Source organism: Amphibalanus amphitrite, unplaced genomic scaffold (assembly GCF_019059575.1).
Source record: "Amphibalanus amphitrite isolate SeventyFive unplaced genomic scaffold, NRLGWU_Aamphi_draft 001107F_arrow, whole genome shotgun sequence".
NCBI classification, from domain to species: domain Eukaryota; kingdom Metazoa; phylum Arthropoda; class Thecostraca; order Balanomorpha; family Balanidae; genus Amphibalanus; species Amphibalanus amphitrite.
The window spans coordinates 36240-64141 of record NW_024882601.1 but is presented as its reverse complement, the minus strand read 5'-3'; the positions used below and the strand labels follow the sequence as shown (position 1 = coordinate 64141).

General features: G+C 50.7%; 2 protein-coding genes across 10 annotated transcripts in view; one reads left to right on the top strand and one right to left on the bottom strand.

The window, feature by feature from the left end:
- The window catches only part of LOC122370193 (pleckstrin homology domain-containing family G member 5-like), a 148544-nt gene extending 135522 nt beyond the window's left edge, over positions 1 to 13022 (top strand). For all 7 annotated transcript variants that reach the window (XM_043345575.1, XM_043345576.1, XM_043345574.1 and 4 more), the window contains 12 exons: positions 122 to 232; positions 1317 to 1463; positions 4412 to 4633; positions 6514 to 6704; positions 7041 to 7217; positions 8862 to 9214; positions 9593 to 9717; positions 10205 to 10344; positions 10774 to 10892; positions 11368 to 11516; positions 11752 to 11978; positions 12530 to 13022. In XM_043345575.1, the coding sequence (XP_043201510.1) occupies positions 122 to 232; positions 1317 to 1463; positions 4412 to 4633; positions 6514 to 6704; positions 7041 to 7217; positions 8862 to 9214; positions 9593 to 9717; positions 10205 to 10344; positions 10774 to 10892; positions 11368 to 11516; positions 11752 to 11978; positions 12530 to 12539 (1971 nt within the window). In that variant the 3' untranslated portion in view covers positions 12540 to 13022. The remainder of the gene's footprint in view (positions 1 to 121; positions 233 to 1316; positions 1464 to 4411; positions 4634 to 6513; positions 6705 to 7040; positions 7218 to 8861; positions 9215 to 9592; positions 9718 to 10204; positions 10345 to 10773; positions 10893 to 11367; positions 11517 to 11751; positions 11979 to 12529) is intronic.
- Positions 13023 to 13909: 887 nt separating this feature from the next.
- On the bottom strand, positions 13910 to 27556 carry LOC122370194 (islet cell autoantigen 1-like). 3 transcript variants are annotated; one of them, XM_043345579.1, is made up of 12 exons: positions 27481 to 27556; positions 25943 to 25995; positions 24938 to 25218; positions 22428 to 22588; positions 21244 to 21405; positions 19056 to 19248; positions 18456 to 18603; positions 16625 to 16803; positions 16142 to 16326; positions 15703 to 15784; positions 15357 to 15475; positions 13910 to 15033 (listed from the first exon to the last, which is right to left on the bottom strand). In XM_043345579.1, the coding sequence occupies exons 2-12, from the start codon at positions 25954 to 25956 to the stop codon at positions 14935 to 14937; spliced, it is 1623 nt and encodes a 540-aa protein (XP_043201514.1). In that variant the 5' UTR covers positions 25957 to 25995; positions 27481 to 27556; the 3' UTR covers positions 13910 to 14934. The 3 variants fall into 3 exon arrangements, with proteins under 3 accessions (XP_043201514.1, XP_043201516.1, XP_043201515.1); XM_043345581.1 differs by having other exon boundaries at positions 16142 to 16214; positions 16754 to 16803; positions 27481 to 27547; XM_043345580.1 differs by having other exon boundaries at positions 27427 to 27509.
- Positions 27557 to 27902: the final 346 nt, after the last annotated feature.

The following is a 27902-nucleotide window of genomic DNA, read 5'->3' as shown; positions in this document are numbered from 1 at the left end:
AATCATTTGCTAGGATATTGTGTCTTATGTGTCATATGTGTCATGTTTAGCAGTATGTCATACCTCTGCTCCGTGGCACCCCAGGACTGACTGTCACGTCCCCATTCCCGGTGTGTTTCAGATCGAGGATGTGGACGTGTTCGTGGGCAGCGTCGACGGATCTCTGCGCAGTCGGCACGAGCAGGAGCGGCTCAGCGCCATCATAGGCCGCATCGACAGCTACGACTGCGTGGTAAGAGATGGCCCCCACGACGCCTCTAACTGCTGGGGACGCAAAAATTCAGAGCACTATTCTTTTAGGCATTTTTATTATTGCAGAAACAGAGGAACCCTGAAAATGATCATCTCAAATTCCAATAAGATATCATGATTTCCCAGGCTCATTTGTCTGCGATTAAATTTGTTGGGACTTTTGATGCGGGGTACGAGACTCAATTCTCGTACCTCTATACAAGTGACCGGCAGAACTGAGGCGCTGTTTCTGGCCGCATGAGAAATGTTCGTGTCTGAAACTCACCAGTCTTGGGAAGAACGGTGACGATAAGTCTTCTCAATGACTGTGACAACAATAACCGGCGACTTCGGGCGCTCACAGAGAAATTCCTGTGCGTCATTTGCTTCGCTTAGAACTGGCTGCGTCCGCGGCGTTATAGCCTGCCGCCACTGCCGGCTTGTCAGACGAAATTGCGGAACACTTCTCGGAACGTCCACGGTCGAAATAGTTGCAGCGACGACTTTAAATTATTGTGTTGGTGCACATGCTCGGGAATACTTCCATCTATCTTGTTTGGCAATTCAATTGCGAGGAGTGGGTTCCCAAATCGATGGTCAAATTGGTCTATAATTTCTCATCATTGCTAGAAATCCCAATCAGCGAATGTTGATGACGCATGAAATTTGTTTTCTAGCAGATCGCCTGTTACTGAACGGTTTTCTTAATTATTTTTACCCCGGCTTTCGGGTTTTGCTTTTCCATCAGCGAAACTTTCAGCAGTACTATTGTCTGCTCAGAGTAAGGTTTAAACTAGTCTTAACAGATGACGGAACTTGGAAAATCCGGGAGGCATCTGGTAAAGCTTTGGTGCGTTTCACTCGTTTCTAATGTCTCAAGCATGGTTCAGTGCAGTCAGTGCAAACATATCTCGTCTTTGCACTGACCTGGTCTGACCTGCTCTGGCTACCCTCATTGACCTGGCCTGACCTGCTCTAACCACCCACATTGACCTGGCCTGACCTGCTCTGGTTACCCAAATTGACCTGATCTGACCTGACCTGCTCTGACCACACCTGACCTAATTTAACCTGTCCCTTCCCAGGACACCAAGGACGATGAGCTGGAGAAGGCGATGAAGCCCCACCTCTCGCTGGACCTGACGTGTCCGATGCCGGGCTGCAGCGACGTCCACCGGCGCTACCTGCTGCTGGAGGGCGAACTCAAACTGAGGGATCACGTCTCTTCCAAGGTAGGTCCGCTGCCCGGATAGCGGTGCTCTCAGCTGCCAGACGTTTTCGTGAGATGCATGCAAAGAAGATGGAAAGGTGAGGCACACAGATTCTGGGTCTATATAACAGTTGGAAGTGTTCTGTTGCGATATTTTTCGGAGAACATTTCCGGAAAAATATGAGAAGTTGATATTGAAAATGTTTCATGCTGTTTCATACTGTTTCGTTTTGACGTTGAATTGATAGTTAGTAGGAACTCGCGTATGCCTCATTTACACACTTCGTTTTCAAACGAGGTTTCTTGTGAGACATTTTCTCTTATTCTGAGCCAGCTCTAGTTTCCCTAATCACGTGTAAAATTGTCCCATCGACCGGCTCAGGGCCGGCGGAGGGGAGGGGAGGGTGGCCAGCGAGCCATCTCCCCAGTGCGGCCCCGATCGTGTTATTCCAGCCGAGCGGACCGAACGTCCCGGGTCTGGTCTCACAATTCGGCGACCCTCCTCCACCAGCTCTTTCTTCTCTCTCCTATTGTTATTTGCGCCTCTCTCTCTCTCTCCCTCCCTCTCCTCTCCCTTTCTCTCTCTCTCTCTCTCTCTCTCTCTCTCTCTCTCTCTCTCTCTCTCTCTCTCTCTCTCTCTCTCTCTCTCTCTCTCTCTCTCTTTCTCTCTCTCTCGCTCTCGCTCTCGCTCTCGCTCTCGTTCTCGTTCTACCTCCCTCCTTCTCTTTCTTTCTCTTTCTCTCTCTTTCTCTTCCCCTTCCATCTTTCTCTTTCTTCTCCCGCCTCTCGCTTGTTCTCCTCTGCCTCCTCTTTTTGTCTCTACCTCGCCTTTCTTATCTTCTCTCTCATCTCTCCTGAGCTGATTATCTCTCTCCCTGCGCCGCTTCCGTCTTTTCCTCTGCTGTCTCCATGATGGAAGGTACAGACGATTTCTAAAGGCCCGATCCGCCCGGTATGGATGACTGCCGCTCTCTTTGGTAACGAGCAATTACACTGATCAATAGCGATGCAATGCCCATATGTAACCTATTGGGAATAGCTGTCAATAAGCTTCAAGTGTCATCAGTATCGCCGTGCTTTCTAAGATGAATGTGATCGCTAAGAGCAATTAATAGCATACTGTGCGTTATATTCGTTTTCTGAAATGTTTCTTATGTTTTTCTTATACCAACAACATTCAAGTCCATCCTTAACCCTCGCCCCGTTGGGGGGGGGGCATTTTGCCCCCCCCCCCCTGTGGTTTTTCCTGAATAGCAAGAAAACGGCGGCGCTGCAAATTTTCTGTACCTTCCCGGGCATCAATTTGACACCTTCACACCAAATTTCAAGTCATAGGTCACCTTAGGTCAGGAGTTATTGAGGTCAAACTAAGGTCATGTTCGAGCAGAAATGAGCAAAAAACATGCAATCTTGAAACGCTCAACAAATCTACAGTTATCAAGCAATTTCAAAGTTCTTTATATGGTCTAGTAGACAAAAAGCGGTGCTACAAAACTGCTGTCTCGGATTTTAAAAATTTTGGGTTTTTGACCAAAATAAAATTGATTTTTTAGAAAAAAAAAACTAAAAAAAATCCAAAATTTTTCCGAATTTCGAAAAAAAAAACGGAATATATGTGATAGTCCCTGCGCTCTTCTATATACATACTAAATTTCAGATCGATATCTCGTTTTTTGGCCAAGTTATAGCGAAAAAATTGTTCAAAAATGATGACGTCAAATTTTTGAACTCAATTTTTAGCGATTCTAGACCACGTACGGCAAAACAAAGACCACCATTGAACTCCTCTTGACGAGCTGCATCGATTCGATACCCATTTTATGCAAAAATATTAACTTTGAAATTTGACCTAATTTGACCTGACCTTGACCTGACCTTGACCTGATCTTGACCAAAACGTGACCTAAGCTGGCCCCAAAGGCTGCCTGACCCACATAGTCGCATTTGTCATGTAAAATGGACCATTAAACATGTATCACACGACACTTTCATATTGTGACCCCCCCGTGACCTGACCTCTGTGACCTGACCTGGTATCAGTGACCTCAAATAGCAAAATATGTGTTTGAAGAACATTTCCCCATCGATGATTTTCAATGAAATGCATTTTACTCGATTTTAGAACGCATTTCTTGAAATGCCTGTAAACGGTGAAAATTGGACCTTTGACCTGACCTGTGACGTCATCGGTTTGACCTAGGTCAATAAAATTGGGTCACAAGGTAGTTCCTTGATAGGGCTATCCAACACCGCTTGCCGCTTGTCGCTAGGTTGCGTGGTTCTCGAGATCTTAGGGGGGGCCAAAATGCCCCCCCCCCCCCCTACTGGGCGCGTTGCTCGGCAGAGCCCAACGGGGCGCGGGTTAAAATATCTGAATTATCAGTGATAAACACATTTCCTAAACTCACTATATGCCTGGCTATATGATGCGTTTTACAACGCCTGGCTGGATACCACACTGCACCGCATTACCCGACTACTTTGGCCCACTGCCACTAGATGGCAGTAGTGGTCAGCGCCTGAAATGTATGCTGTGCCGCATCGCACGGCTCAATATCCCGGACACAGCGTACGCGGTTGATAACGAAGGGTTTGCTTTCAGTTTCATTTACTGATTGCAAAATTTATGTTATGGAGTTTGTTTGGATTGTACCCCACCTGCGTCTTATGCTTGGATTAACGATCATATTGACAATTTCTAAACCGATGGAATCATTTGGTGCTAAAGAAGCAACAATGCAAACGTTCCCTTTATCTTGTATTGATTTTTCGATCCACCTGACAAGAAAGCTGTTGAAATACTTGACTGCCGTGGAACCACTCGGGCTCTTACGATACAATCTGTAACAGAATCGCTTATTTAGCAACTCCGCTGTTTGCTTTCAATAAAGAGAACCTCTTCACGGGATGTTATTTAAATCATCGTTTCTTTTTTCGCCTGCCACCTACGGTCTCTCCACCCCGTTCCAGGTGGACGTCCGCTGCTTCCTCTTCACCGACATGCTGTTGGTGTGCAAGCCGCTGACCAAGAAGGGGGACAAGGTGCGGGTGATCCGCCAGCCGTACGTGATCGACCGGCTGGTGGTTCAGGAGGGCACTAAGGACGCCGCCCTGCTCTGTGTCTACCTGAACGAGTACCAGCTGGCCACGGCGGCCTTCACCCTCTACTGTTCCGACAGCCGGCACTGCAAGGTGAGGGGAGCGAGTGTGACCTGGGAGTTACTGCGGAGTGAAGGAGTGCGTGCTGATGGGGCGATGGTAGTGTGAGTGACAAACTTGTCACCTCGGTTTTGAGGGAATGGGAATGAGTCTTGTTGGGAACGTTGGAAGGTTGGTAGTGGAGGAACGCACATGAAGATGGGAATTAAATTTGTATTTAATATAAGAGTGATAAGTCTAAGTTTGTAGCCATTCTGCTGACCATTTAAATTATTTATTAATGTTTTTTCCGTAGCAATATAACGCTTCTAAACAATGAGCAATACGAATCACTCATTTATGCATTGACATGCATCGAGCCATTCTTTACACATCGGCTGACGAATTGTACGTCATAAGTATGGCTTCGCCTCCACTTTTGTTATGGTGAATGTCTCGGCCGGTCAGCCGAGCGTTACACCGCTGGGCCGTCGGGCGTTTGGTCAGCTGACAGAAATACCCAGTGCTCGACTCGATCGGGCCCTCACAGCGGGCTCAGTGGAGAATGGCAATAAACCGGCCGCCGTCAGCAGTCAGAGCTGGTCACTGATCGGCATGCTGTCCCGGGTACTGAGGAGGGAGGGGGAGGGGCGGTAATGGCTGAGATCTTTACTGGGAGGAGACAGCGGAGTGGGATGCTGCTTTATGAATAGACCTGTTGAGAAACGAGAGAGAGAGAGAGAGAGAGAGAGAGAGAGAGAGAGAGAGAGAGAGAGAGAGAGAGAGAGAGAGAGAGAGAGAGAGAGAGAGGAGAGAGAGAGAGAGAGAGAGAGAGAGAGAGAGAGAGAGAGAGAGAGAGAGGGAGGGGGAGAAGTTGCGGTTAAGTATGCATTCTGCGTGAGATATGGAGTTATCAAACGCTGGAATAATTAATGCGTGTTTGTAGCGAGGTGGTGAGATAACAAAGCGGCCAGCTTACAAAGTAGTTATGTAGTTATTAACCGTTTTAGGTTTGTAGTTGTGCTTGTGCTATTATTGTGAAATGCGTCCATCTCTATGAAAAAACATCTTGCATCTTTTTAGGTATCATTTTCCCCGTACCGGTCCAAAACACGCTGGTCAAGTTTTCGGCGGCCGCCCGCCGCGTCTCGGCTCGTTAAATCGTCCCTCCGCCGGCACCGTGTGTTCCCGGGTCACCCTCCGCGGCCTCCCTGCGCCCATAAACCGTCCCTATGGCCGCTGCGGCGTCTCATAGTGTGCTACGGCCGCACCGGACCCCGGGTTCCGCGTGGCGCGAGACGTGTTTTCATTCATCGACCGCCGCCGCCGACCGCGCGCTGCGGTTTTATGAAGTTCTTGATGTGGGCGCCTGAAGGGTAGTTGCTCGGCGCAATATTGCATGGGCGCGGTCTCCAAATTAAACGACCCCGCCTCGGTCGGCCCGGCAGCCGCCAAGGTTAAGGGATTCAACTTCCTGGCCCGGAGAGTATGCCTGGGGCTTCGCATTCACTGTTGGTGAGATGGCCTGGCGCTGGATAAATCTCCCTCGCTAAGCTCTTTGATGGAGTTGATAGCCGGGGACTACTAGTGTGTGTCGCTGTATTAGGAAAACACATTACACGACCAAATTCATTATACACAGCCTGCTTCAGGGCGGCAATTAATCTTGCCGGGCGTAGGTAAACAGTAGTAATTTGCCTGGGCGCTTTTGCTATACGTTGCTGCTTACACGAGGCTCATTTTCTGGTCTCTGCAGGCACGTGTGTTTTTACATTGCACTCGGGTGCCTTGGGGGCTGGCGCAGTTGAACAACAGACGAGGAAATATTGGTGATGTTTCTATGCTACTTTATTTACTATATTAGTATAAACTCTGCACACAGGCTCAGGCATGTCTCCGTTCTAAAATTAACTATTTGTCTGTCTTATCCCCAGAACTGGGTCGACTCAGTGAAGAAGGCCCAGGAGAAGTACCGCGAGGCGCGCCTGGCCACCATCAACCAGGAGTACGTGTTCTATGACGACGATGACGAGCTGGAGCCGCCGACCACGGCGCTGATGACGTCCCGCAGCCCGCGCGGCAGCAGCCGCACCAGCCGCGTGCCCAGTCTCATCCACTCGCACAGGTCGGTCTGACGGCTCGGCGCGATCGCCGCGGTCGGCGGGCGCGGTACTGACGGCCGCAGCGGCTGCCGGTGAAGTGTTTCATCTTCATGCCTCCCTTTTTCTGCAGGGTTTAATGAAAACAACTATTACAAGTCTAACCTTGGAAGACTAAGCAATGTTTATTATTTTACATTCGCAGTTAAACCGTGTTCAGGAAAGGTAACTAACCGGTGTATGGTGCATCTAGCCGACCTAAAACAATGCATAGCAAAGCATGTTTCCACTCACGTTTGTCAGCCCCCTTGTCACCTCTTTCCCTTTGCCGTGCTTCTCACTCTCCCGTCTTCCTTTTGCAGCAGCTCGATGGACAACAGCGACCCGAGCGGAGTGTCCACCCTGCAGACGAGTCCGGCGCGCGCGGCGGCTCTGGCGGCCGCCGGGGCCGACGAGCGACTGAACCTGCCGGAGAGGTCGGCGTCGGAGGACCACCCACCGGCCCGCCTGCGTGGCTCGCTCAGTCCCAGGACGGAGAGGTGAGACTGGGGAGGGAGCGACTGACTGGGCAGAGACTGATCTGCAGTGACTGAATGAGCGGCGGATGAAGCACGCGAGACTGAGGAGCGTCTGAGCAAGGATGGCTGCTCTATAAGGTCTCTGCTCTGCTGAGCGTGCTTTCTTATCTCGAAAAGTTCATATTTTCTCAAATTGTGGCTGTATTTAAAGAAATTGTTCCCGACCTAATCCTTTCGTGGAAGAGCGATGAGCGTTAAAGTGAAGAGTGGGAAGATTATTAATGATTCTATTTAATCCACTGGTTCGAAAATCGCCGAATCATGTAAAACATTTGAGCGCTTTCATTCATTTCCCAGTTTTTTTTTTCTCCAACGCGCTGCGTAGCGAGTGAATTTTCCAGTATTGTGGAACCCTTAGCTGGGACTGCGAGCGATGCGCCGCTGGATTTCCAACGCGGAGACAACTATGAGCCCTGCCTGATCTTACACAGACCTAGTGACACCCGAGTCCACCTGGCGATTAATGGTGTGAAGCGCGGCGAATCCGGTGTTATGAGGCTGCCAGGGGCTGGAACGGCTGTTTTGCGGGATTAATAGAGGGACTAGGCTGGAGATGTGCGACAATCGCATCAGCGCGCTGACAGTATCAGAGACGATCACAGAAATATATAGATGTGTGGTCGTTTCGGCTGGAAAATAATCGCGATCTAGCTGCTCTGTTGCTTGGCAGGCTGTGGTAGCTATGTGCTTATTTCATGAGAACGTTGAAAAGATGGTTTTTATCAGGTTTTTATTAACTTACAAATGCACGTGCAGGTCATCTCTTAACTCTTGGTAGTACATAAGCTGACATGACGTGGGCACTGGGCAGTTCCTGCTTTTTCTCACACGGTGTTGCGTAGCACGTTTACAAAGGCCGCACGTGTGCCGTCAACAGTTTGCGCTCCATTACCCGAGTAGGGCTCGGTTGTTTAACGGTTATATTGTCTAAGACAGAATGTTTATTTCTTTCCTCTTGTTTTTCGTTAGTCCTATTAGACCAGCTACGTGAACTTGGTACGCGGGTCAGTTGATGTGCGTCACCTCGGACCTTTTGTGTCAGTTTTGTACTATTTCTGGGGTTTATGCTGTGCTTTTTTTGTTGATTTACCGGTACCTGGTTTATATAATGCGACAATAACTACTCTTGATGTTTCTAGGAGCCCCTATAAGGACAATCAGTGAATTATGTGCGCATCGCTGGACTGACGTTCTTTCTTTTCCTATGGTGTTTGTTTTGCGTTGTCCGGCATCGACCGTCATTAGTTAATCGAGTGCTAGTCTTTTTCATCATGTAACCATTCCGCGTCTCAGCATCTCTCTTCCCCATGACAAGCCGATCTGGGCGCCAGACACAGGCCGTCTCGCAGAAGCAGATAGCTGATCTCTCTCCACCGCCGGTCCTGCCCCTCCCTGCTGTATCTGCCTCTCCCTACACTGTATCTGCCTCTCCCTACACTGTATCTGACCGCTGTGGTAGCTGTATCTGACCGCAGTGGTATCTGTATCTGACCGCTGTGGTATCTTTATCTGACCGCTGTGGTATCTGTATCTGACCGCTGTGGTAGCTGTATCTGGCCGCAGTGGTATCTGTATCTGACCCCTCCTTCCCTGTCTCGTTCGCAGGAGGCCGATGCTGCGCTCGGTCGGCTCCACCCCCAACCAGCTCTCGGTGCTGACTCACCTGACGCCGGCGGGCCAGTCGCTGCCCAACCTGTCGGCGGCCGAGGCGGCGCAGCAGCTCTCAGTGCCCGCCCCGGCACAGCGGGGCCTGCAGTCGGCGCAGCGCGGCGTCACCTACCCGCCGCTGTCGCCGCGCACTCTGCGCCGCAGTACGGCCGTCCAGCCGCCGCCCCGCAACCCGCCGCTGGCCCGCGCGCGGCACGTCACCACCGACGGCGGCAGCTGCCCGTCGCCGCCGCCGCCGGCCGCCGCGCCGCCCCCGCCGCCGCCCCCGCCGGCGCCCGCCTCCGAAACAGGTGCGTCAGGGGAGCGGATGGGGTTGTGGGTGGATGAGATGGGGGCTGTTGAATTGGACTAGAATATGTATTAGATGTGCCGCAATCGTGGTTGAGCTCGTTGGGCCAGCCACCTGCGGGCTTTCCCGATCCTCCGGTAGGTAGATGCGTATTGTTCCCTTGGCAGCAATACTGGGACACATGTTTCTTCAAATGCCCTAGTTGTTCCGAGGAAGGCTCGTTTGTCTCGGCTCTTCGGACACATTCTCACCTAACGACAAATAATCTGCTTCAATAAATGGTATCGTTACCTGACGATGTGCACTATCATGGCACCCGTCTGCATGGGTCCATCTATGCATCTCGCCACCTATCCTGACCTGATCTGACCCGCCGCAGGCTGTCCGTCGGGCGACTCTGACGAGCCGGAGCCGGCCGACGCCGAGAGTCGGAGCCGCCGTCACTCGAGGGACCGGCTGGAGAACCGACGGTACCACACGGCCGGTGCCATCGAGGACATGAAGGTAACCGGCGCCGCCGTGCGTGTAGGGAGGGAGAGAGAGAGAGAGAGAGAGAGAGAGAGAGAGAGAGAGAGAGAGAGAGAGAGAGGGGGGGAGAGCCGAGTCGTAAGTAGATATGTTTATTTACCCCTCACGCCATTGAGTGGGGTGGCTATTTTTAGCGAATCATTTACCGTTGACCATTCGCTGTCAATGCGGCGGTATTTTTGGTCAGCCCTCGGTACAGTGCTCACAGTTCGCTAATGGCTGGTCGGCCAGAACCGAACACGACCGATCCAAGTCATTACTGGGTTCTCGGAACGCCGCGTGTTCTCCGCGCTCGTGTGTCGGAGCTCTATCACCGGTTCGCCGTCCGGTAGACCGCTAAATGACCCTGCGTCCGGCTGGCTGTATCGAGTCGAGCTGGGGTTCGGAGCGGCGCACTGTCAGGTCCTGTTGGTGTCACCCGATCCCTTATTAACGCTCCGCTCCGCGCCGTTTCGCTCCCCAGAAGCAGGAGAGCCGTGATGCCAGCATCCAGAAGCGGCTGTCGTGGAACTGCGGCCAGCAGCCGGCGCCGCCGCCCCAGATGGCCCGACAGACACAGGCGCTGCGCGGCCGCGGGGGACACGGCGGCACGGGCTGTCTCAGGTGAGACAAACGAGTCAACGACAGAGGGAGGGTGAGGGAAGGGAGAGGGAACAGACCACGGCGGCACGGGCTGCCTCAGGTGAGACGAAGGACAGGGGAAGGGAGAGGAAAGGGAGGGGAGACAGACCACGGCAGCACGGGCTGCCTCAAGTGAGTGATAAGGGACTTAGGGAGGGTGAGGGAAGGAACTGGAAGCGGGGGTTGCAATGGGTGCCACAGGTGATAGATGGGATATAGGAAGGGATGAAGGGCAAGGAAAAACTGCGGGATCGGCACTGGTTAGCGGTTTTCTCAGGTAGTAGCTGAGAGTGGGAAAGACCTGCTAGGGCAGCGTTTAGTAAGAACTTAGGCATTAAACACATTACGATTGTGCCTGTCGCGACCCTGCACTCCCCGTCTCCGTCTAACAGCTCACCGTGTTTTCTGCAGCTCTGACAGCGTGCACAGTAGCAGTGGCGTAAGCAGCGTCAACAGCCTCCACCTGAGCATCGGCTCAGAGTTCGAGGAGGGCCTGTTCAGCGATAACCTGGACGAGGTGCTCGCAGCAGGTTAGTGTCTGGCGACAGTGGCGTCGCCAAGCGCCGCCGGGGTGAACTAAGCCAGCGTGGGTGGCCGGGCAAGCATCGCTGATGGTATTGCTCGCGCTGACGTCGTTTGTGACAAGTGACGGTGCTCTCGCTCAGTGTGTTGTCGTGAACTTTGCTTTGGTGATATGAGACGCGAGTGTTAGGACGTTGGAAGGGCCCATTGTGTCTGTAAACATGATCCAACATCGTGGGTAAACTTGTTTAAGATCCTATTAGCAGAGCAAACATCTTGAGAAATCTTCTAGCGATGTAATCTTTCGGTGTTCCATACATTGTCCACGACCTTCCAACCAGCTTATCCTCTGACCTCTGGTGTCTCCGGGCGGCTATCTGCCCATGAGCTCCCTCTGCCCATGAGCTCTGACCATCCCTGGTGGCTCCCCTGGCCCTATACCCTTAGCCTTTAACCCTGACCGTTCACTCTATCTTCCTGCAGAGACGGACCCGGCGCAGACGCTGGTGGAGGCGACAAACCTGGCGCAGCGTCTGAAGCTGAGCCCGCACATCTCCACCACATACATCTCGACGGACGAGCTGAGCTGCGCGGGCGTCTCGTGCGTCTCATCCAGCGTACAAAACACTGATGTGAGTGGCGCGGGTCTCACGGCAGTTCGCCGTGACAGAAACGAATGATTGTATGAGTATGAATGAATGTTGCCCTGCTGAATAACTTCGTGGTTCGATTTACGCTATCATATGGATGTCACGCTGGTTTTGGTTTGTTGGCGCACAGGACAGCACACTGCTGCATGAAAGGATGCTATATGTTCAATATGCAGCGCAACCCACAATAATAACCTGCTCCCTCTCTCCTCCACAGAGCGGAGTGAAAATCGACATATCGGAGGCGCCCGACGGCGTACTGTCCCGTGTACAAATCACCGTCAACGACGGCTCGCCGGCCGGCCAGACGGCGCTGGAGACGGCCGACGACGGAGACGACGACGGGGCCGACGAGCAGCCGTCGCCGGCGGCGAGCCCGGCCGCCACGCCGCCGCAGTGGAACCAGTTCGAATTTCTGCTCAGCGACAGCACTATACGCGCCTCGTGAGTGGACCGGGAGGGATAGTGGGGTACAGTCTGTCTTAAAAGTACCGCGCAAAGTGACGGTGGATCCATCAAGCCTGACCGAGGAAGGGCCTGCTGTAATTTGAAAGTCACCGAACCAATGGAGCTGGGGAATGGACGAGGATGTCCATTGCTTCGGTGACTCAAATTTGGCAGTCCTTCATCGGTCAGGCTTGATGGATCCACCGTCACTTTGCGCGGTACTTTTAAGACAGACTGTACAGGGAGGGGTGTTGAGGTGGTTGGACTTGTGGTGCTTTGGAGGATATGTGGGGTCACGAGGATGGTGGGAAGATGAACGTTGATGAAAGTTTGGTGTTATGACCGAAGAAGCTAGTACCGCGGGAGACATGGAAGGATGTATCCATGGATGCATCCATGGATCCATGGATGGGTCCAAGGATGGGTGTTAGGTTAGCCGGACGTTTGTGCAATAGGTGTAACAGGAACTGCGAACCGTCCTTGACCATTCGTAGTTTAGCACAAATCCCAGCGTGGCTGACCGGTCTATCCCCTCTGTGTGTTTGCAGGGATGTATGAGATACGGAGCACCTAATTTAGCTAGTGTTGAGTGACGCCGGCCGGCCGGCCGGTCCCGGTCCGGCGCCGGCCGGCGGCGCCCACCCCGACTCCAAAGTTTCGCTGTGATACGCCGCCGCGCGCGCCGCGCGACAGTCGGCGGCTGGCGGGGCGCGTCCCGGCGGGCTGCGGGCGGCCCCGGCCGACCCCCGGCCGGCGCGGCGGGGAGACCACGCCGGCCCACGGCCGACGCCGCCCGCGCGCCGCCTACCTCAGCCGCCGCCCCGCCCCCCGCCCCCGCACACGCCCACATTCCAGTCGACTGTACCTGGCGTGAAGTGTGTGACGCGCGTCCTATGTCCCTGGTGCGCCGATATCGATGGCGGACGCAGGACGGATACCATTGTATATGATTTGCTTAGTGGGACGGGCGCGTTGCCCGCATCGAATCTGGGAGACAGATCACCAATGTATTACTCTGCGAATAATAAATATTAGTTCTAACCAGATGTGTGGACGTGAAAAGACTGCCAGTTGAATGGTGCTGCGATGGAAGAGCTGCCATGTCATCACAATGTTATATAACTATGGTAATCAGGCCATGTATGTACAGCCCTCAGCAGACTGCGTGGTAGGTATTCTTTTTCCGACAAAACTGATAATAATTCAAAAGTCATGTTATCAGTCGGTCGAAACTCACTGCAAATAGATGCGCCATGCTCCACTCCTTCGATAGGGCCTATCAATAAACAAAGCATACGCCTTGTGTGGCAACAAAATGTAAAAGTTCGTTTTGGGGGCAAATATAAACTTTTGGGTTTTGTTGCCAAACTGGATGGAAAATGCATACGATGATAATGCCAATCTAAGCTGCGGAGTCTCGCGCATCTTGCTGTTACGATTTCCGTGTGCCCGATAGCATAGTATTCGCGTTATTCTCGGTTTTGTCGAAAAAAGAATACCTACCACGCAGTTTGCAGAGGGCAGGGCTGTACATCAGGCCATAAGCACCGAATGTCTATCAAGTGTTACGGTGTTCGCAATCGGGTTCGGGTTTGGATAGGCTATGTTGAGTTTCATTAGGCTGGGTTGGATTGGGTGCACCAGAGATGGACATCCAGCCCAATACACCAAACAAATAGCTCCGATTACCGTCCGGGGTTCCGTAGCACGCCATGTTGGGAGGATGTGAACTCTTTTAGCTCACTGTGACAATAAGGTCAATGAAAAGTTTCGGACCTGGAAAGTTGTGAACCTAGGGAGGAAGGGAGCTAGGGTAAGATTTGAACTGAGGCTTTGTACCCGGGGAAGCGAAGGTTCACTTCAAACCTCTGCCAGAATTAGCTACGTTCGCACTGCGCCACTTCTCTCGCCCGCATAACACATCTTCATTCGAATACCACATCTGTATTACCTATGCCGAAGTCGATTTCGGCGATAATATATCACAACAGCCAGATAATTAAAGCATGATAGGATTCAAACAAAACAGGAGCAAACTATCCAAAATATAGACTAGATGCGCGAAGGCCTCTGTTCAGAGACTGCTCTGAGCCCGCTCCACGTACAAACGGGGCAGGAGGAGCGACAGGCGCCGGGGATACGACTTACGCCACCTCCGAGCACCGCAGGGGGGCAGAGAGGGTCATCACCCGTCCACAAACGAGATATACAGACGATTTCGAGTCGCGGACGCACCGTACCTGATAGCCCAACACACGGTATAAATGTACCCCTCCACGCAAACTCACACCAGTCGAGATACAGTTCCGCGCAGCGACTGAGACAGCACCAGATTTAGTCTGCACTGGCGTACGGAACAAACAAAGCAGCCAACAACACGGAGAAGGGAAGGAGGGACCAAGTTAGCGATACAGCGGCCATGTCCAGCGCGCGGCCGGGACACCAGCCCGTCGACTGATATATAGTGCGCAGATAACTGTTTCTCGCATCACACGTTACCTCCAGGGCACAATTGCACACCACGCTGCCTCTCGCAACTCCTTGCCGCCAGTTCGCAGCACTGTCACTGCCGCGGACCAGTGCGGGCAGCCCCCTGGGTCTCGGTTCGACCCGACCAGCCTATGACAATGGCCTTATTCCACCCGAGTGGACTCTTGCTGAGTCTCAGAACGGTAGAAGCGGCCTCTGGTTTGTCCATGAATCTGATTTCGTAACTGCCAAGACGCCTTTCTGAGTCCCTGGGCGGTTTTTCGATGGTCACTGTTCATCGGTGAACGTCAAGCTCGAACATCGTCATACTAGCCTCCTCGGATATGCCCCGGCGAACCTCGAGACACGCCAGCCATCTCCAACCCTCACCAGGTTGTCAGCAACCCAGTGCCGCGCCGGCCGACCCGGCGGGCCGGGCGGTGTGTTCGTGTGCGTGTGTGCGGGTGTCTGCACGCCGCTGTGGCTAGCAGTTGCGGTCCTCCTCTCCCTTTTTCTTTCCGACAGCGTCCGGGTTGGCCAGCGGGTCCAGGTCGGCGAACAGGCTGTACCACGCCGACATGTCCTGAGGGGACGGACGGGTGGGGTGATGTCGAGGGACTACCAGGAGCGTCATGGTAACGCTTGTGTGTGCGTGAATGTGTGTAGGGTGTGGGTGGGAGGGTGAAACCCGATGTGGAGGACAATGGGAGTCCATGAGTTCATCAGCTGGGCACGAGTTGATCAGAAATCAGCTGATTAGTCATCCCACTTCCTGGGTATCAGGACTCAACGGTACTGCGGTTAATGAGTGGAGGAACCACAACACCTTAACAGTCCCGCTGAAAGTACGCTGTTTTGCAAAACAAATATTAGCACGCAATTCGACAGACCCAAACGTTAGCTTACCTTTTGTTTATCCGCCGCAGATTTCGGCTGGGGTACGGGTCCTTGGGAAGCAACGGGGGCCGCAGCGGCGGCTCCTGCTGGTGCTGCCATCTGTGCGACGCCGGCCGCACTTCGACCTCCTGGAACAGCCGACAGGGGCACAACAATCAACGTCAGGCCAAGTTCAGAATGCGATTATGGAAACTTCGAAACAAGATTTTGGTGTTGAAACTACTACGAATCAGACCTGCTAAAAGTTTACCTTTTCACAAACACACCCAGAACGAAAAACATACAAAGCCAAGACATCTCTGAATAAACCTCTGCCTTAGTTTACTGTCTCACAGTTTCTAGAGTTTTCCCTCACCTGAGCCAAACAGCTGAGAGGGCATGAACGCCGAGGACTGGTACTGGGCGCCTCCGCCCAGGGACAGACCACCGAACACGTCCTGAAAGGGTGCACGGGGAGAGGTCACCGGCGGGACCAGCGGATAAAGGAGGAAGGTACGGTCCATAGACGGATACCGCGGTCCCGTCACCGACAGGGAGTACCAGTGGGGCTGTGATACAGTATAGAGACGTACAATAACGTTAAAAAGAGCAGATGCAATGAACACAGCACCTCAAACAGCTAGAAAGCGCCCAATGATGTCGTTTACTGCGTTATTCAGTTCAGCAATCGACTTGATTTGTGCCAGACGATCCAGCCTGCCGGTTCCCCGATCACACAAGCCCTTCAGCTACCAACCAGCGATATCCACCCCGCCCCCCCCCCTCTCCCCTCCAAACCGCCTCTCTGCCCTCACCTGCAGTTCGTGCCCGCCGCTCTGTGCCGGTTCCTGTGCTCCCTCAGTGTGCCACAGGCCCGGCTGGGCGGCGGCGGCGGCGGCCGACGGGGCCGCCAGGATCTCCTCGAGCAGCTCCTGGTCCTCCTTCTCCAGGTCGGGGATCTCCGGGTGGTGGGTGAGCAGGTCGGCAGCGCCGCCGCCGCCTGACACACACAGGCGGAGGTTAGTGGAGGGGGCGGGACGGGAAGGGTTGGTCAGGCGGTGCATGGATGGGGAACCGTGGAGGACAAACCTCCGTCCTTCCCGGCTGAGGGTGCCAGCTCCTCCCCCTTCCGCCTTAAGGTGTCTTTGCGATCGTCTGAACACGTTAGAGGTAGATTGATGAAAGTTCATATATCTGGTCTTTGATTCGGCCAAATCTGATAGCACGAACCACATTTCAGGCCCAAAATAGTCAAGTACAAGGTATAAACCAGCATCCATTCTCACCCCCGTTCTCACCGGCGTGTCGGAGCGGTCGGTGCGACTGCCGCTGTCCACCCGACTCCTCTGAGCCCCGGCCGGTCTCCTCACCACCCAGGTCCAGCAGCATGTCGTCATCCGCCGCCGCCGCCGCCGCCGCTGATGACGCGTCAGTCTCGGCGTCATCGTCCGGCTGGTCCAGATCGAGCGAGATGAGTCTGTGAGGAGGGTGGGGGAGACGTTACGGAGGAATGGGAGGTAAGGGCGGTTAGTAGGAAGTGAGAGGATAAAGAATGTTGCAGGATGGTAGCTCGGCGACGCGATGTAAGTCAGAAAGTGTTTATGTGTGGATCTGGAAGATAGCATCAATAAAACTGATGCCAGCGACTGTTGAAGATCAAGCAAAAGACAAAACCAACAAAAGCTTCTCATTAGTATCGCTAAAACGTAGAATATCAAATGGAAAGTTGCCGAACCACGAATGAAACCCAGCCGAGAGGACCTAGCAGAGTAGCGAAGCGTTGTTCACATAAGCACTTTGCTTTTTGTGATTTGCTGCTTATCAAAGCTTCTCAACATTCAACCCAGTTCTACTTCTGAGTGTATGTTCAGCAATCCGCTGCGACCTTCATCTCACCATACGGAAACAACAACACTTTACACTGACACTCCGTCTGTAAATCACGCTCGTCAAACCGGCATCGTCTCGGCCCGCTCAACCAGTTCATTTCCTGGCGCACGCTTCGACCGGCCCGTAGACGAGCGCTCTGCTAGGGCTCTTCAGATAAGGGGCGACCGGGCAGCGCGACTCGCTGAGGAGAATTCGTCACGCCAACGCGACTTGACGCGGCGGTATACAGCACTATCAGGGCTGATGAGAGACGAGCAATCTACTCCCACGGCGCCACGGCGGCGGCGCAGTGCCGCGTTTATTGGGTAAGCTGACGGGCGCAGACGATATGATCTGGGTTAGAGAGGTGGCGTGTCGTTACCCCATAGTTAGTAGCGAGTGTTTGTTGGTTACAAGGCCTGCGTGCACGAGTTCTGTTACCGAAAGTCATTACTGCGGATGAGTGTTTGGCCTTCTCGGATGTTAGTGCTATGCTTGGCGCTTGTACCAACTGAGGGCATGCGTTTTCGAAGGTTAGGGGGGGGGGCTGGTTAGTAGGTCAGTGATTATGATCTAGAGCCACTCCCTCCACCATTCGCATTCAGAGCCGCGCGGACTAATGAGACGGTGCACATTATTAGGAAATGGCTAGATGTTCGACCTGTTACGCTAGTCGACGCGGATGCTGTTAGCTGCAGCAGCCGGGTTCAGTGTGTTAGAAATGTGCGAAGAAGCTGGCAGGCAAAATCAAGTAAATTAACATACCAAAAATCAAACGTATTCGGCGTCTTGCTGGTGTCATGTCCTGTAACATAAAATAGTGAACTGAACGTTTCGATGACGAAAACAGAAAAATAAAATAGACGAAATAAACAAAAACTCAGAATAAACCAACGCAATACCAAGAAGGACGGAGCTGCAGGACCCGAACCTGCCAACATCAGTGTTCCGTCTCGGTTCATTATTAGCAATTATCTCTTCAATCAAAACTTAACCCCTGCCCCCTGGGTAACCATAAAAAGCGATCCAATTCCAGTCAATATTTCTCCCAGTGAGAACACAACCATCCCATCTCCCAGCACAGCTCATCCGTAAATATCCTAGCCACATCTCCCCTCCTTCAGAACCTATATCAGACTCTTACACCACACCACTCGGCTTCCCCTCTTCTCCACCTAATTACACCTCCCTCCCACTCGAGTACCCCTCTCCCTCCTCCAGCAGCCCTCTACCTACTTCCACCCCGTCTCCACTACTCACTTATCGCCGTCCTGTTCCGCCGGGGCCGCCGCGGCCGCCCCTACCGCCGGCTGGGCCGGGGCGGGCCGAGAGGACGAGGTCCGGTCCGCCAACTGTCTGGACGGTTCACATAGCTCCTTGATGACGGAGAACTCGTAGTACTGGTAGCCTGGTGGAAGTGAATGGCGATTGGTGACTGGCGAAACAGGTAGGATGTAAGACGGGAAGGTGGAGATGGATTCGCCCAGTTGGGAACACAATGCTGGGGTATAGTTTCTGGAGCCCAAATGGTGAGTGAAATGGGCTTCACACAGGCCTAACATTTAACACCAATGTTCTCTGTAAGTTGACACGATGCCTATTGACTATGCGGTGACAGCTTCCCTTTCGCGCAAAAAAGGACTATGGCATGTCTTCGACAAAACACCGTTCACAGGAGAAATACAGCTGTCATAGTTCAGGTGGGAATATACGATTCTGATGGGGAGTTCAATGAACACAGAAGCGATAGGACATGGGCTAATCGCGGGGTGGCGAGATTTGAGAACTGTGAGTTCGTGTACCTTCCTCTCTCCCTCCTCCCTCCCTCCGACCCTTGAAGCTCTCTGTCCTCTCACTGACCTTTGAAGCTCTCTGCCACGTGGTTCATGGTGCGCGCCGTCTTCTCCCAGAACTGGAGCAGCGCGTCCTGGTAGAGCACCAGCGCGTGCGAGAACATGTTACACCGGGAGGCGGCTAGCAGGTCGATCTTCTGCAGGCAGTCCACCTTCAGCTTGTCGAAGCGCTGCTTGTTCTTCTTCACCTGCATCTGGACCTGCGGAACACGGTGGTGGCGGTGAGGGCGGAGGCGATGAGGTGCGATGCGATGGTGCTATGCGCTACCAATGAGCGCTGAGGACAAGCCCGAGCGGCTGGATGGTTAGTGAAAACTTGCTCTGGTATTAGGCATAAGTTCAACAAAAAGAAAGTAATACTATAATTAGAAAAGCTGCAATGTACAATCGGAAATCTACAGAACATCACGAAGTTTCTAAGTCGGCAAATATCAATGCAGTTAGAGTTCGCTCACCTCAACTGAGATTCCCTGATACTTCAGACACACTAGATCAGATATCAGCCAAACTCGGAACCAATCGTCGATTCCGACCAAACTTTGTCCATAGCGGGCGGCGAGTTTGACGCGGACAATGAGCGCCCGACCTATATCCGGACCGATGCAGATTGGCCGCCGGCCGGCATCGTGACTCGCGCCAGCTGGAAACGGAGCCCATTAAAGCAGCCGACCTGAACTTCCAAACCAGCGGCCAGCCACCGCCGGCGACCCGGGAGAAGATGCTTTTAAGACGGCAAAGTCACGAGGCCAGATTTCATCGAAGCTTTTAGCTGCGCTGTCTTAATGTTCGATTCCCGATCGGGCCGGCCGGGTGAAACACTCCGCCCGGCAGAAGTCGATGAGGAACGGCCCTCGGAGGCATGATAGCTCGGGCGTATACGGTACACACGGGGAGCGGTAGACGAAACATATTCAGGAAACGGCCAAATGCAGCGTATCCGCCCGCTATCCGCGAGGCCGAATGTTCCCCGCACTTGCAGACACCAGCTATGATATAAATTATAAATGGTGAGGAGACACCGCATCCAATATCGCTATGGGAAATAATAACCTGTCTGACCTTCAGCTCCGGTAACATATCGACAATACGAGACGGTCACGGAAGCCCAGAACAGTTCGATTCCTTCCCCGAATACTCCCCACACAAACATCTTGTATCCTGTCCGAGATTAACGAGCCAAATATAAATCGAGAACAGGTGTGGCTCATTACAACCCCCCACCCCCCACCCCAGTCCTCTCCCCTATCTGTACTATCACAGGTATCGCATCACAATGCGAATCCCTGCCTCTCTCCCCAACAACACCGCACGGCAGGCACCTGTCGCCAGCTCGCCGCACAATTACCGAACTCCTCTGCATCCAACGCCCGGACTGTGGATACTCAGACTCGTCTGACTGAAAGTATAGTGTGATTTGTGCGAGTTCCAGCCCGGGTTCACATCCTTCAACTTGACCATCTCCCGGAGGCATATATTATGAACGAACTTGTCTTTCATAACTTAGCCAACTGTTCACCGGTGTTCGGTTGGGGACATATCTATCATAAACTTGTTCGCTAGTTGATAATAGCGCGCAACCTACCCTCCTAAACTTTTCCAGTTCACCTTTATATGCGGACGTGATATGTGCAAGTTCCAGCCCAGGTTTACATTTCTTTACTTGAACATTGCCCGGCTTTCTGAATAACTTCCTCATCTGTCTGTGGATATTCCATCACACACATTTTCCGAAGTTACCGAGCTGATTGTAGGCGCGGGGTACACCCTCACCTTTCCAAAAATCTGAAATTGAAATCCAGCTGTTTGTCTGGGTCGAGCAAAGCTGTCCAAAGCTGTCCACTCATACCTTCCTCAACTTTTCCATCCGTTTGTAAAAGCCGGGGTCTCCTGCACTTACCTTTCTGAACTTCTCCATGACTCTCCAGCCGTTTGAAGGTGTTTGGCTCGAGCCCGAGTCCTTTCTGAGCCTCTTTCGAATTCGAGACCTTTCTAAACCTCTCCAGCTGTTTGCAAGTGTCGGCGTCTCCCATCCTTACCTTTCTCAACTTCTCCAACCGTTTGTAAGTGCCGGCGTCTCCCGTCCTTGCCTTTCTGGACTTCTCCAGCTGCTCGTTAAGGTCGGCGTCTCCTTCTCTTACCTTTCTGAACTTCTCTTGTTGTTTGGGTAGGTGTCTGGTTCGAGCTCGATTCCTTACCTTTCTGAACTTTTCGAGCTGTTTGTATGTGTCGGGGTCGAGCTCCTGCGAGATGTCCTTCATCCAGAGCAGCGTTCCGCGGTACTCGGTGCGCACCTTCTCCATCGTGCGCACCGTCTGAGCCGTGTCCTTGACGGCACGGTTGTGGAACGTCTCCACCTCCTGAGGAGTTGGAGTGAGGAGGAGTTAGGGGTTAGAGTTGGGGAGTTAGGCAGGCCAGATAGAATAGAAATAGACAGGATGGCCTGATAGGATACTGCTAGGGGGTGGTTGAAGTAGCTAAGTAGGTTGAAGTAGTTAGGGGAGGGGAGGGACACCAGCTGCTGCTGGTGTTGGACAGCTGGACTGCATTGTTGGCCATCAGAGTTTTCATCAGACAACCGGCTATATTTACAAGTGAGACAATACGGACAGGAGACGGTCACGGGCGGGACGGAAAACGATGACGTTATGGCAGGATGATAGCGTTTTTTTTTTGTCATTATAACAAGTCAAGACGCCAGTACTTTCGGACGTACAAGTCAAAACAATATTACAGGACCAAATGCAGCGAGTCTCAGCTCAAAAACTTTGCCTGCAGACGTCTGATGAGCATCAGTCGTTGAGGATTACGAGTCATCAGCACGCAATTTGGTGTTACACAAACAGCGAAGCTAACCAACGAGCTTCTTTCAAGCAACTTCCAAACGCGGTCGAACATATATGCAGGGAGCTAAGAGCAAACGATGCATGTTGCATAAGCTGATCTCTGCAAAGAGCTCGGGATTCAGTATACAGCATCTAATCTCTCTGAACGACCAGGTTTAGTTCGCCGATCAAATGCCCCAATCAAGGAACAGCGGGAATACCCGTATTTTATCAAACTGTTGTTCGGATTATGGCAGCTTCCATTAGCTTTGTTTGGCGAAAACTCAAAGGCACCAATTCCTACACAATGGTAACCCTTTTCCCCATTGAAGTTAAACCAGCACAATCGAAGTGCGCGTCTAAATGACTTGAAAAACAAACATCATATTCACTGCATACACGAAACCAAATACTTCTACCGACAAAACAACGTCCGACTTCCATCCTCACCAGTAAGCAAAGCCAGCATCGCGCACCTCAGCTTAGCCCCATCCCATGATCCCCCGCTACAACCTTATCACCGCGAGCCGCCAGCCATTCAGCCACTGAGCACCCACCTGGTGGAGCCGCAGCAGCGGCGAGCGAAGCGCCAGCCGCTGCTGCGCCGTGTACGACATCGTCTTCCCCACGGCCACCATCATCTTGCCGGCGCGCGTCTTGTCCTCCTTGCCCTGCTCCTTGAGGAAGCGGCCCAGACTGTTCTCCTCCTGAGATAACACTGGAGGGGGGGGGAGTGAGACTGGGGTGGGTCTGCGGGTGGTGTTCATGGTTTAAAGACAGCAAACACTGAGATTAAAGGACGTTTTGATGCAGTGTAAATAGAATATCAGGAAAATGCAAGGGCACCAAGATGACGATGCCTTTATTTTAAAAAGTGAACAACGAATTAGTTACAATAAAAACATGAAAAGAGAGAGAGTAGGATAAAGGTATTTTGACTGTTGGACCACTATAATTGCTTCCTAATCCTGGTACCTATCGATGTCCACCCATTGCACAGTGGGGATTTTTCCGATCTAGCGCCTATTAATTCAAAAAATCTTTTTTTGATTTTTGTTTATTTTTTGTGTCAGCAGTGTCCCAAAATTTGTAGATGTGGGTGGGAAACGACATCGAAATGCAAATCATTTTCCACTCTCGCCTCCAGTTTTCAAGCCCAATTCTCCACTCCCAATCCCACCGAGAAGGAGCAATTGCGGGAATGGTTGTTTTACATCTGTCACAATTGTAGATAGATTAATGTTTTTGATCATTTTCCCACTCTTTTTGGGCCTTACCTGACCGACAATTTTCACTCTCATCCTTTTTTTTTGGTCAGCAATTTTCCCCTCTGACACCCAAGCAAAAATATGATTTTGGTACACTGTGTGTCAGGGGGGCTAAGAAATGTCTGAATTTTTCATATATGGCATTGTTTTATCTGTATGTCCACAGCAAAACTAGGAAAAATGCGCCCAAAGTTCACACTCATGCGTGATTACTCAATGGGCTCAGCAAGGCCCGCAAGTATAGCTCAATTTCATTGTCCTGTCCTGTTGGTTTTAATCTTGCGAGGTCTTAAAGTTGCATATCGTCTGAAAGGCACCTTTATTAGGAATGGAATGGCAAACAGAAAGTATGCCACAACCTTACTAAGGTCACGAAAATGCCCTTTACAAAAAACCCTTACAGACACCATATTGAAGGAATGGTATTCTAAATAAATGTAGGAAATCAACAATGTTCTCCACACTTTTCCACTCCGAAATATATCCTATCGAATTCGCCACTTTCTCCTGCACAAGACAACGCCTAGTTTGGCTGCCGAAACTTGCCTGAACACGGAATATTCACATTAGAGTATCTTAACACCCCACTCGAGGAGCGCTAGGGCAAACAGCACGATATAGGTATGTTCCGGACATAGGCGAATAATTTTACTTCGTGATTTATATGATGCATATTTTCTGAGACACATTCATTAGGAATAGGATGACAAGCGTAAATTATACATACCGTAACCTTATTAACCATCGCACTTGTGGGGAGGGGGAGGGGGAAGGGGTCGGATAAAACCCCATGGTTTTCCGCAAATTACTCGCGCAAAAAGCGGCCGATCGCGCCGAAACTTTCGGTGCCCTCGAGATCATCAATTTTACATCTAACCTAAAAATTTCATGGCTCTGACCCAACTGACCTTTGACCTGTGGCATATTTCTCGAGACCATGTTTGGCCGGAATGGCGATTCGGCGTATGCCAGCTCACATTATCCGCGGTTTCCAGTCTTTTTGTGGTTTTAAACGTTCAAATATGTGAAATGATGTTGGTGCCATGCATAATGGTGGGTGTCAAGGTCACGTGAAGGTCAAGTCAAGGTCATTGACCTTTTGATGACCTTGGTTCACTTCTTCGAGTTTTGCTTGTTTCTAGGGTAGTTTTTGGTGCTGATTTCGATTTTAGCAGCCATTGGAATATTTACGAAGTAATTCTGGTGCCTTCGTTCCATGTTACGAAGCTATCAGTAGTAGGTGACACTTCTATGTATGGCCGGCAGGACGCCTACTAGTTGATCTAACCTGACCTGACCCGACCTGGCCTAAATGCATAAAGACATCGTCTTTGATCAAAACTAACATGAAATTCGTGATCAGCACCCCAAAATACCCCGTAACACCCTAACTTTGCGAAGTTTCAAGAGGTCTCGATTTCCCAACTTTAGTTGGGTCATTAAACTGACTTGGAAAGGACCAGCTTATGACCTTGGACTTTGAAATTGGATATATTCGGCCTCATTTCGTCATAGGCAGCACGCTTGACTTTTCCGTGAAGCTCTAGCTTGATCAGGGGCCAAACGGCTGAGCGAGGGGTCCAATTGAACCCCCTATACTATGTTGATTATGCACATTTGCAGGTAAAATTCTCACCAGGACACACCAGCCAACATCTGTGCACAATCTGGCTACAATTCTAATTTTGGTTTGCCCTCTACGAATAAATACGTGCTAGATCGGGAAAATCCCCACTGTGCATTGGCCTGACAGCCTCTGAAACCCCCCCCCCCCCCCCCGGGAGCCCGCCGCCGCTCACCGCAGAGCTGGTCCTGGTAGAAGCCCAGCAGCCGGTCCAGGTCCAGGCACGTCTCGTCGATGCTACTGTACATCTCCAGCTTGGCGTCCAGCTCAGAGTCTGACGCCACCACGTGCTCGTCCTCCTTCTTGCCCAGTTTGCGCATCAGCGTCTGTTTGGTGGTCCAGTACTGCTGCTGGACGCGGCCGAGCGGCGAGCGGTCGGTGGGATCCACCCAGCGGTCGTACGGGCCGCCCATCCGTCCGTACACACTGCCGCCGCCACCAACGCCGCCGCCGCTCCTGGGGGAGGGAGGGGGAGGGAGAGGGGTGAAAAGATGTGCTGTGGTAATTGGTGGAAGTCATTATCCAACAAAAAGTTTGCATTTTCACTTCTACTACATTTTCACTCCCAGTTTCCCCAGGTAAGGGGCAGAGCAGCAGCTATAGCACAAATGTGTTTGACTGCTTGACCCAGTACAGCTATTGTAGCAAAAAACGTTTTAGCTAGAGAAATGAAAAGGCAATAAAACAATGTCAATTCTTAGTCATTCTAGGATAAAGCGCAGCTGAGTTTTGAATGTCGATTTCTAATCTACTTCCCTTTTCAAGAATCAAATATTTCTACAAAATCCAAGTAAGGGTACAGTTTTGGAACACATGCCTAGTGCTGTGACATACAGAAGGCTTTACTTATAGAGACATAGTCTGCTTTTATTGTCTGGAAATTTTCAGCTGCTATAAAGAAATACATATCTAACAAATACATTGCCAGTTTCAGAAATTAATAAGATGCATGTTACCTTCAGAACTTGATGCATCAAAGCTGAGAAGAAACTCAAAAGAAGTAATGCTCAGTGGCAAACCGACAGTTTTACACAATAGAAGTGTCATGCTAATTAGTGGAAACAGGGAATGCCACTATGAAAATTGGCAGAAAATGTTGATAATTGCATATAATATAAAGGCAAAGCCACAAAGACACAACATCATACAACAATCAATTTCAAATAGCCTGACAACTTACCCATTTTGATTCATTTTAAGTAGCTGTGTTACAAAGATTTCAATGCTTCATGTCTGGAACAGAAAAAAGATGATAATGCATTGAAGTGCATAATGTGTATTGCATTGCAAAGTCTTCTTTTTTGCATTTCAGTGGGAAAGCCAAAAAATAAGACTAGCCTTGAATAATGAACAGCTAGACCTCATTGTATCAGAACAAAACATTAAACTTTTAACAGTTTAATTTTCAACCTATTTCTGTAACAACCACAGCTTTCATGAAAAAGTCTTGCCTCAGCCTTGTTGCCTGACTTGCCAAAGAAAGACAAGAACAAAGCACTGTATGTACTAAGCATTGCACAAAAGCAGCTTAAATGTTCCAACAAAATTTCCTCAATTTTCTCAAATGGATAAATCATAGCAAAAATTTATAAAGTTAAAAAAGTAATTTCTTCATAAATCAACAAAACTCTTAGTATCTCTGAAAATGGAATATGGTATTCTAACGAAGAGGTACCTTTGCTAAGCATTTCAGAACGTCACTTAAAGCAGAATTGTCACGAATGTCATACAAGAGTAAACAATGTCACGTTTCTCGTTTGGTCTGGGTCAGTGCAATCTTACATTAGTCAATTGTTGATGGAATTATATGAGCTGAATCGGTACGAGATGAACTGGAACATTTATTACCGAAATGACATTAACAAAGCCTGTCAGCTGAAAAATAAAAGCAAAATTATGGCAATCACTCAAATGTGACTTAAAGGGACTATCCCACCTTCTAAAATGTTGTTAAAACCAGTTAAATTGTGCCCGACTTAATAGATTGGATGACCAGGAACACGGTTCTGGCATTTGTTTTTCATTAAACATCTTAGGCTTCCCATATTCCAAACACAAACTTTCAAATATGTGACGTCACAGCCCAAAATTACCTCCTTCCCCAGGCCACATTACTGTCATACAGCTGATTCTTTTTACTCTGTAGGCACCACAACAAAGTTCAGACCAAGTTTTAAGCGATTTTTCAACGAACAAACCCATTTAAATCAGAATGACTAAACGAGGTGACGTCACACTAACGGTCGCTCCATGTTGAAGATAGGGCCTTGTACAAGGCCCATTTTCAAATGAAGGGAACAAATTTCTTCAACACCAAGAGGCCGCGGGGGTTGCAACCTAGATAGATAGTGGTTTCTGAACCTCGCCGCAAACTTGGCTATCTCAACTCAAACCCCATGTTAAAGGTGGGATAGTCCCTTTAAGAAAGGGTTTCACCAAACTTCTGAGCAGGTGCCCCCCCCCCCCCCAGAAAAAAATTAGTTGAACTTCTTATTCTTTATCGTGATACCAACTTACAACTTGTTACATGTGATAAGAGCAATATGGTCTAAATATTATAGAGTTCAGTGGTCTAAATTCATCTCAGTGAGACGTACCCGGCGCACCAATCCCTTATTTCTAAAAATGTTTTTCTCAGCATTCAAGTGAAAAGTAATGTATCGCCATCAACTCCAAATGCAATGGACAAAGTTGAGCCAATAAAATGAAATTTCTTACACAAATGCGTGAAATTTGGCGGAGAGCAGGGACAGCACCACCACGCCAAAAACGTCGCAAAAACAAAACTTACCAAGGTGCACGAAATTTACGCATGTGAAAATTGGCCCCTAAAGAACTGCAAAACTCGTGACAAGCCACGCAGCATCCATGACAGTACATAAAGGCTGCATGCAAAGGGCTTGACTTCACGGACTTCACAAGGATCCTGTAACTCAGCGCCGCGATTTGGATACCTTTGTATTTTACATGATCAAGCGCATCGAACGATAGATATTATTTTTGTCAGGGAAAGCCGGTCAACAAAAGGCCCTAAAACAAAGGGACCCTCCCACCTTCAAAAAAGTTAATGAATTGGCATGAAAGTGATGTCGCTCGGTTCAGAAAGAGCAAAAACGAATATCTACCAATTTTCATCGAAA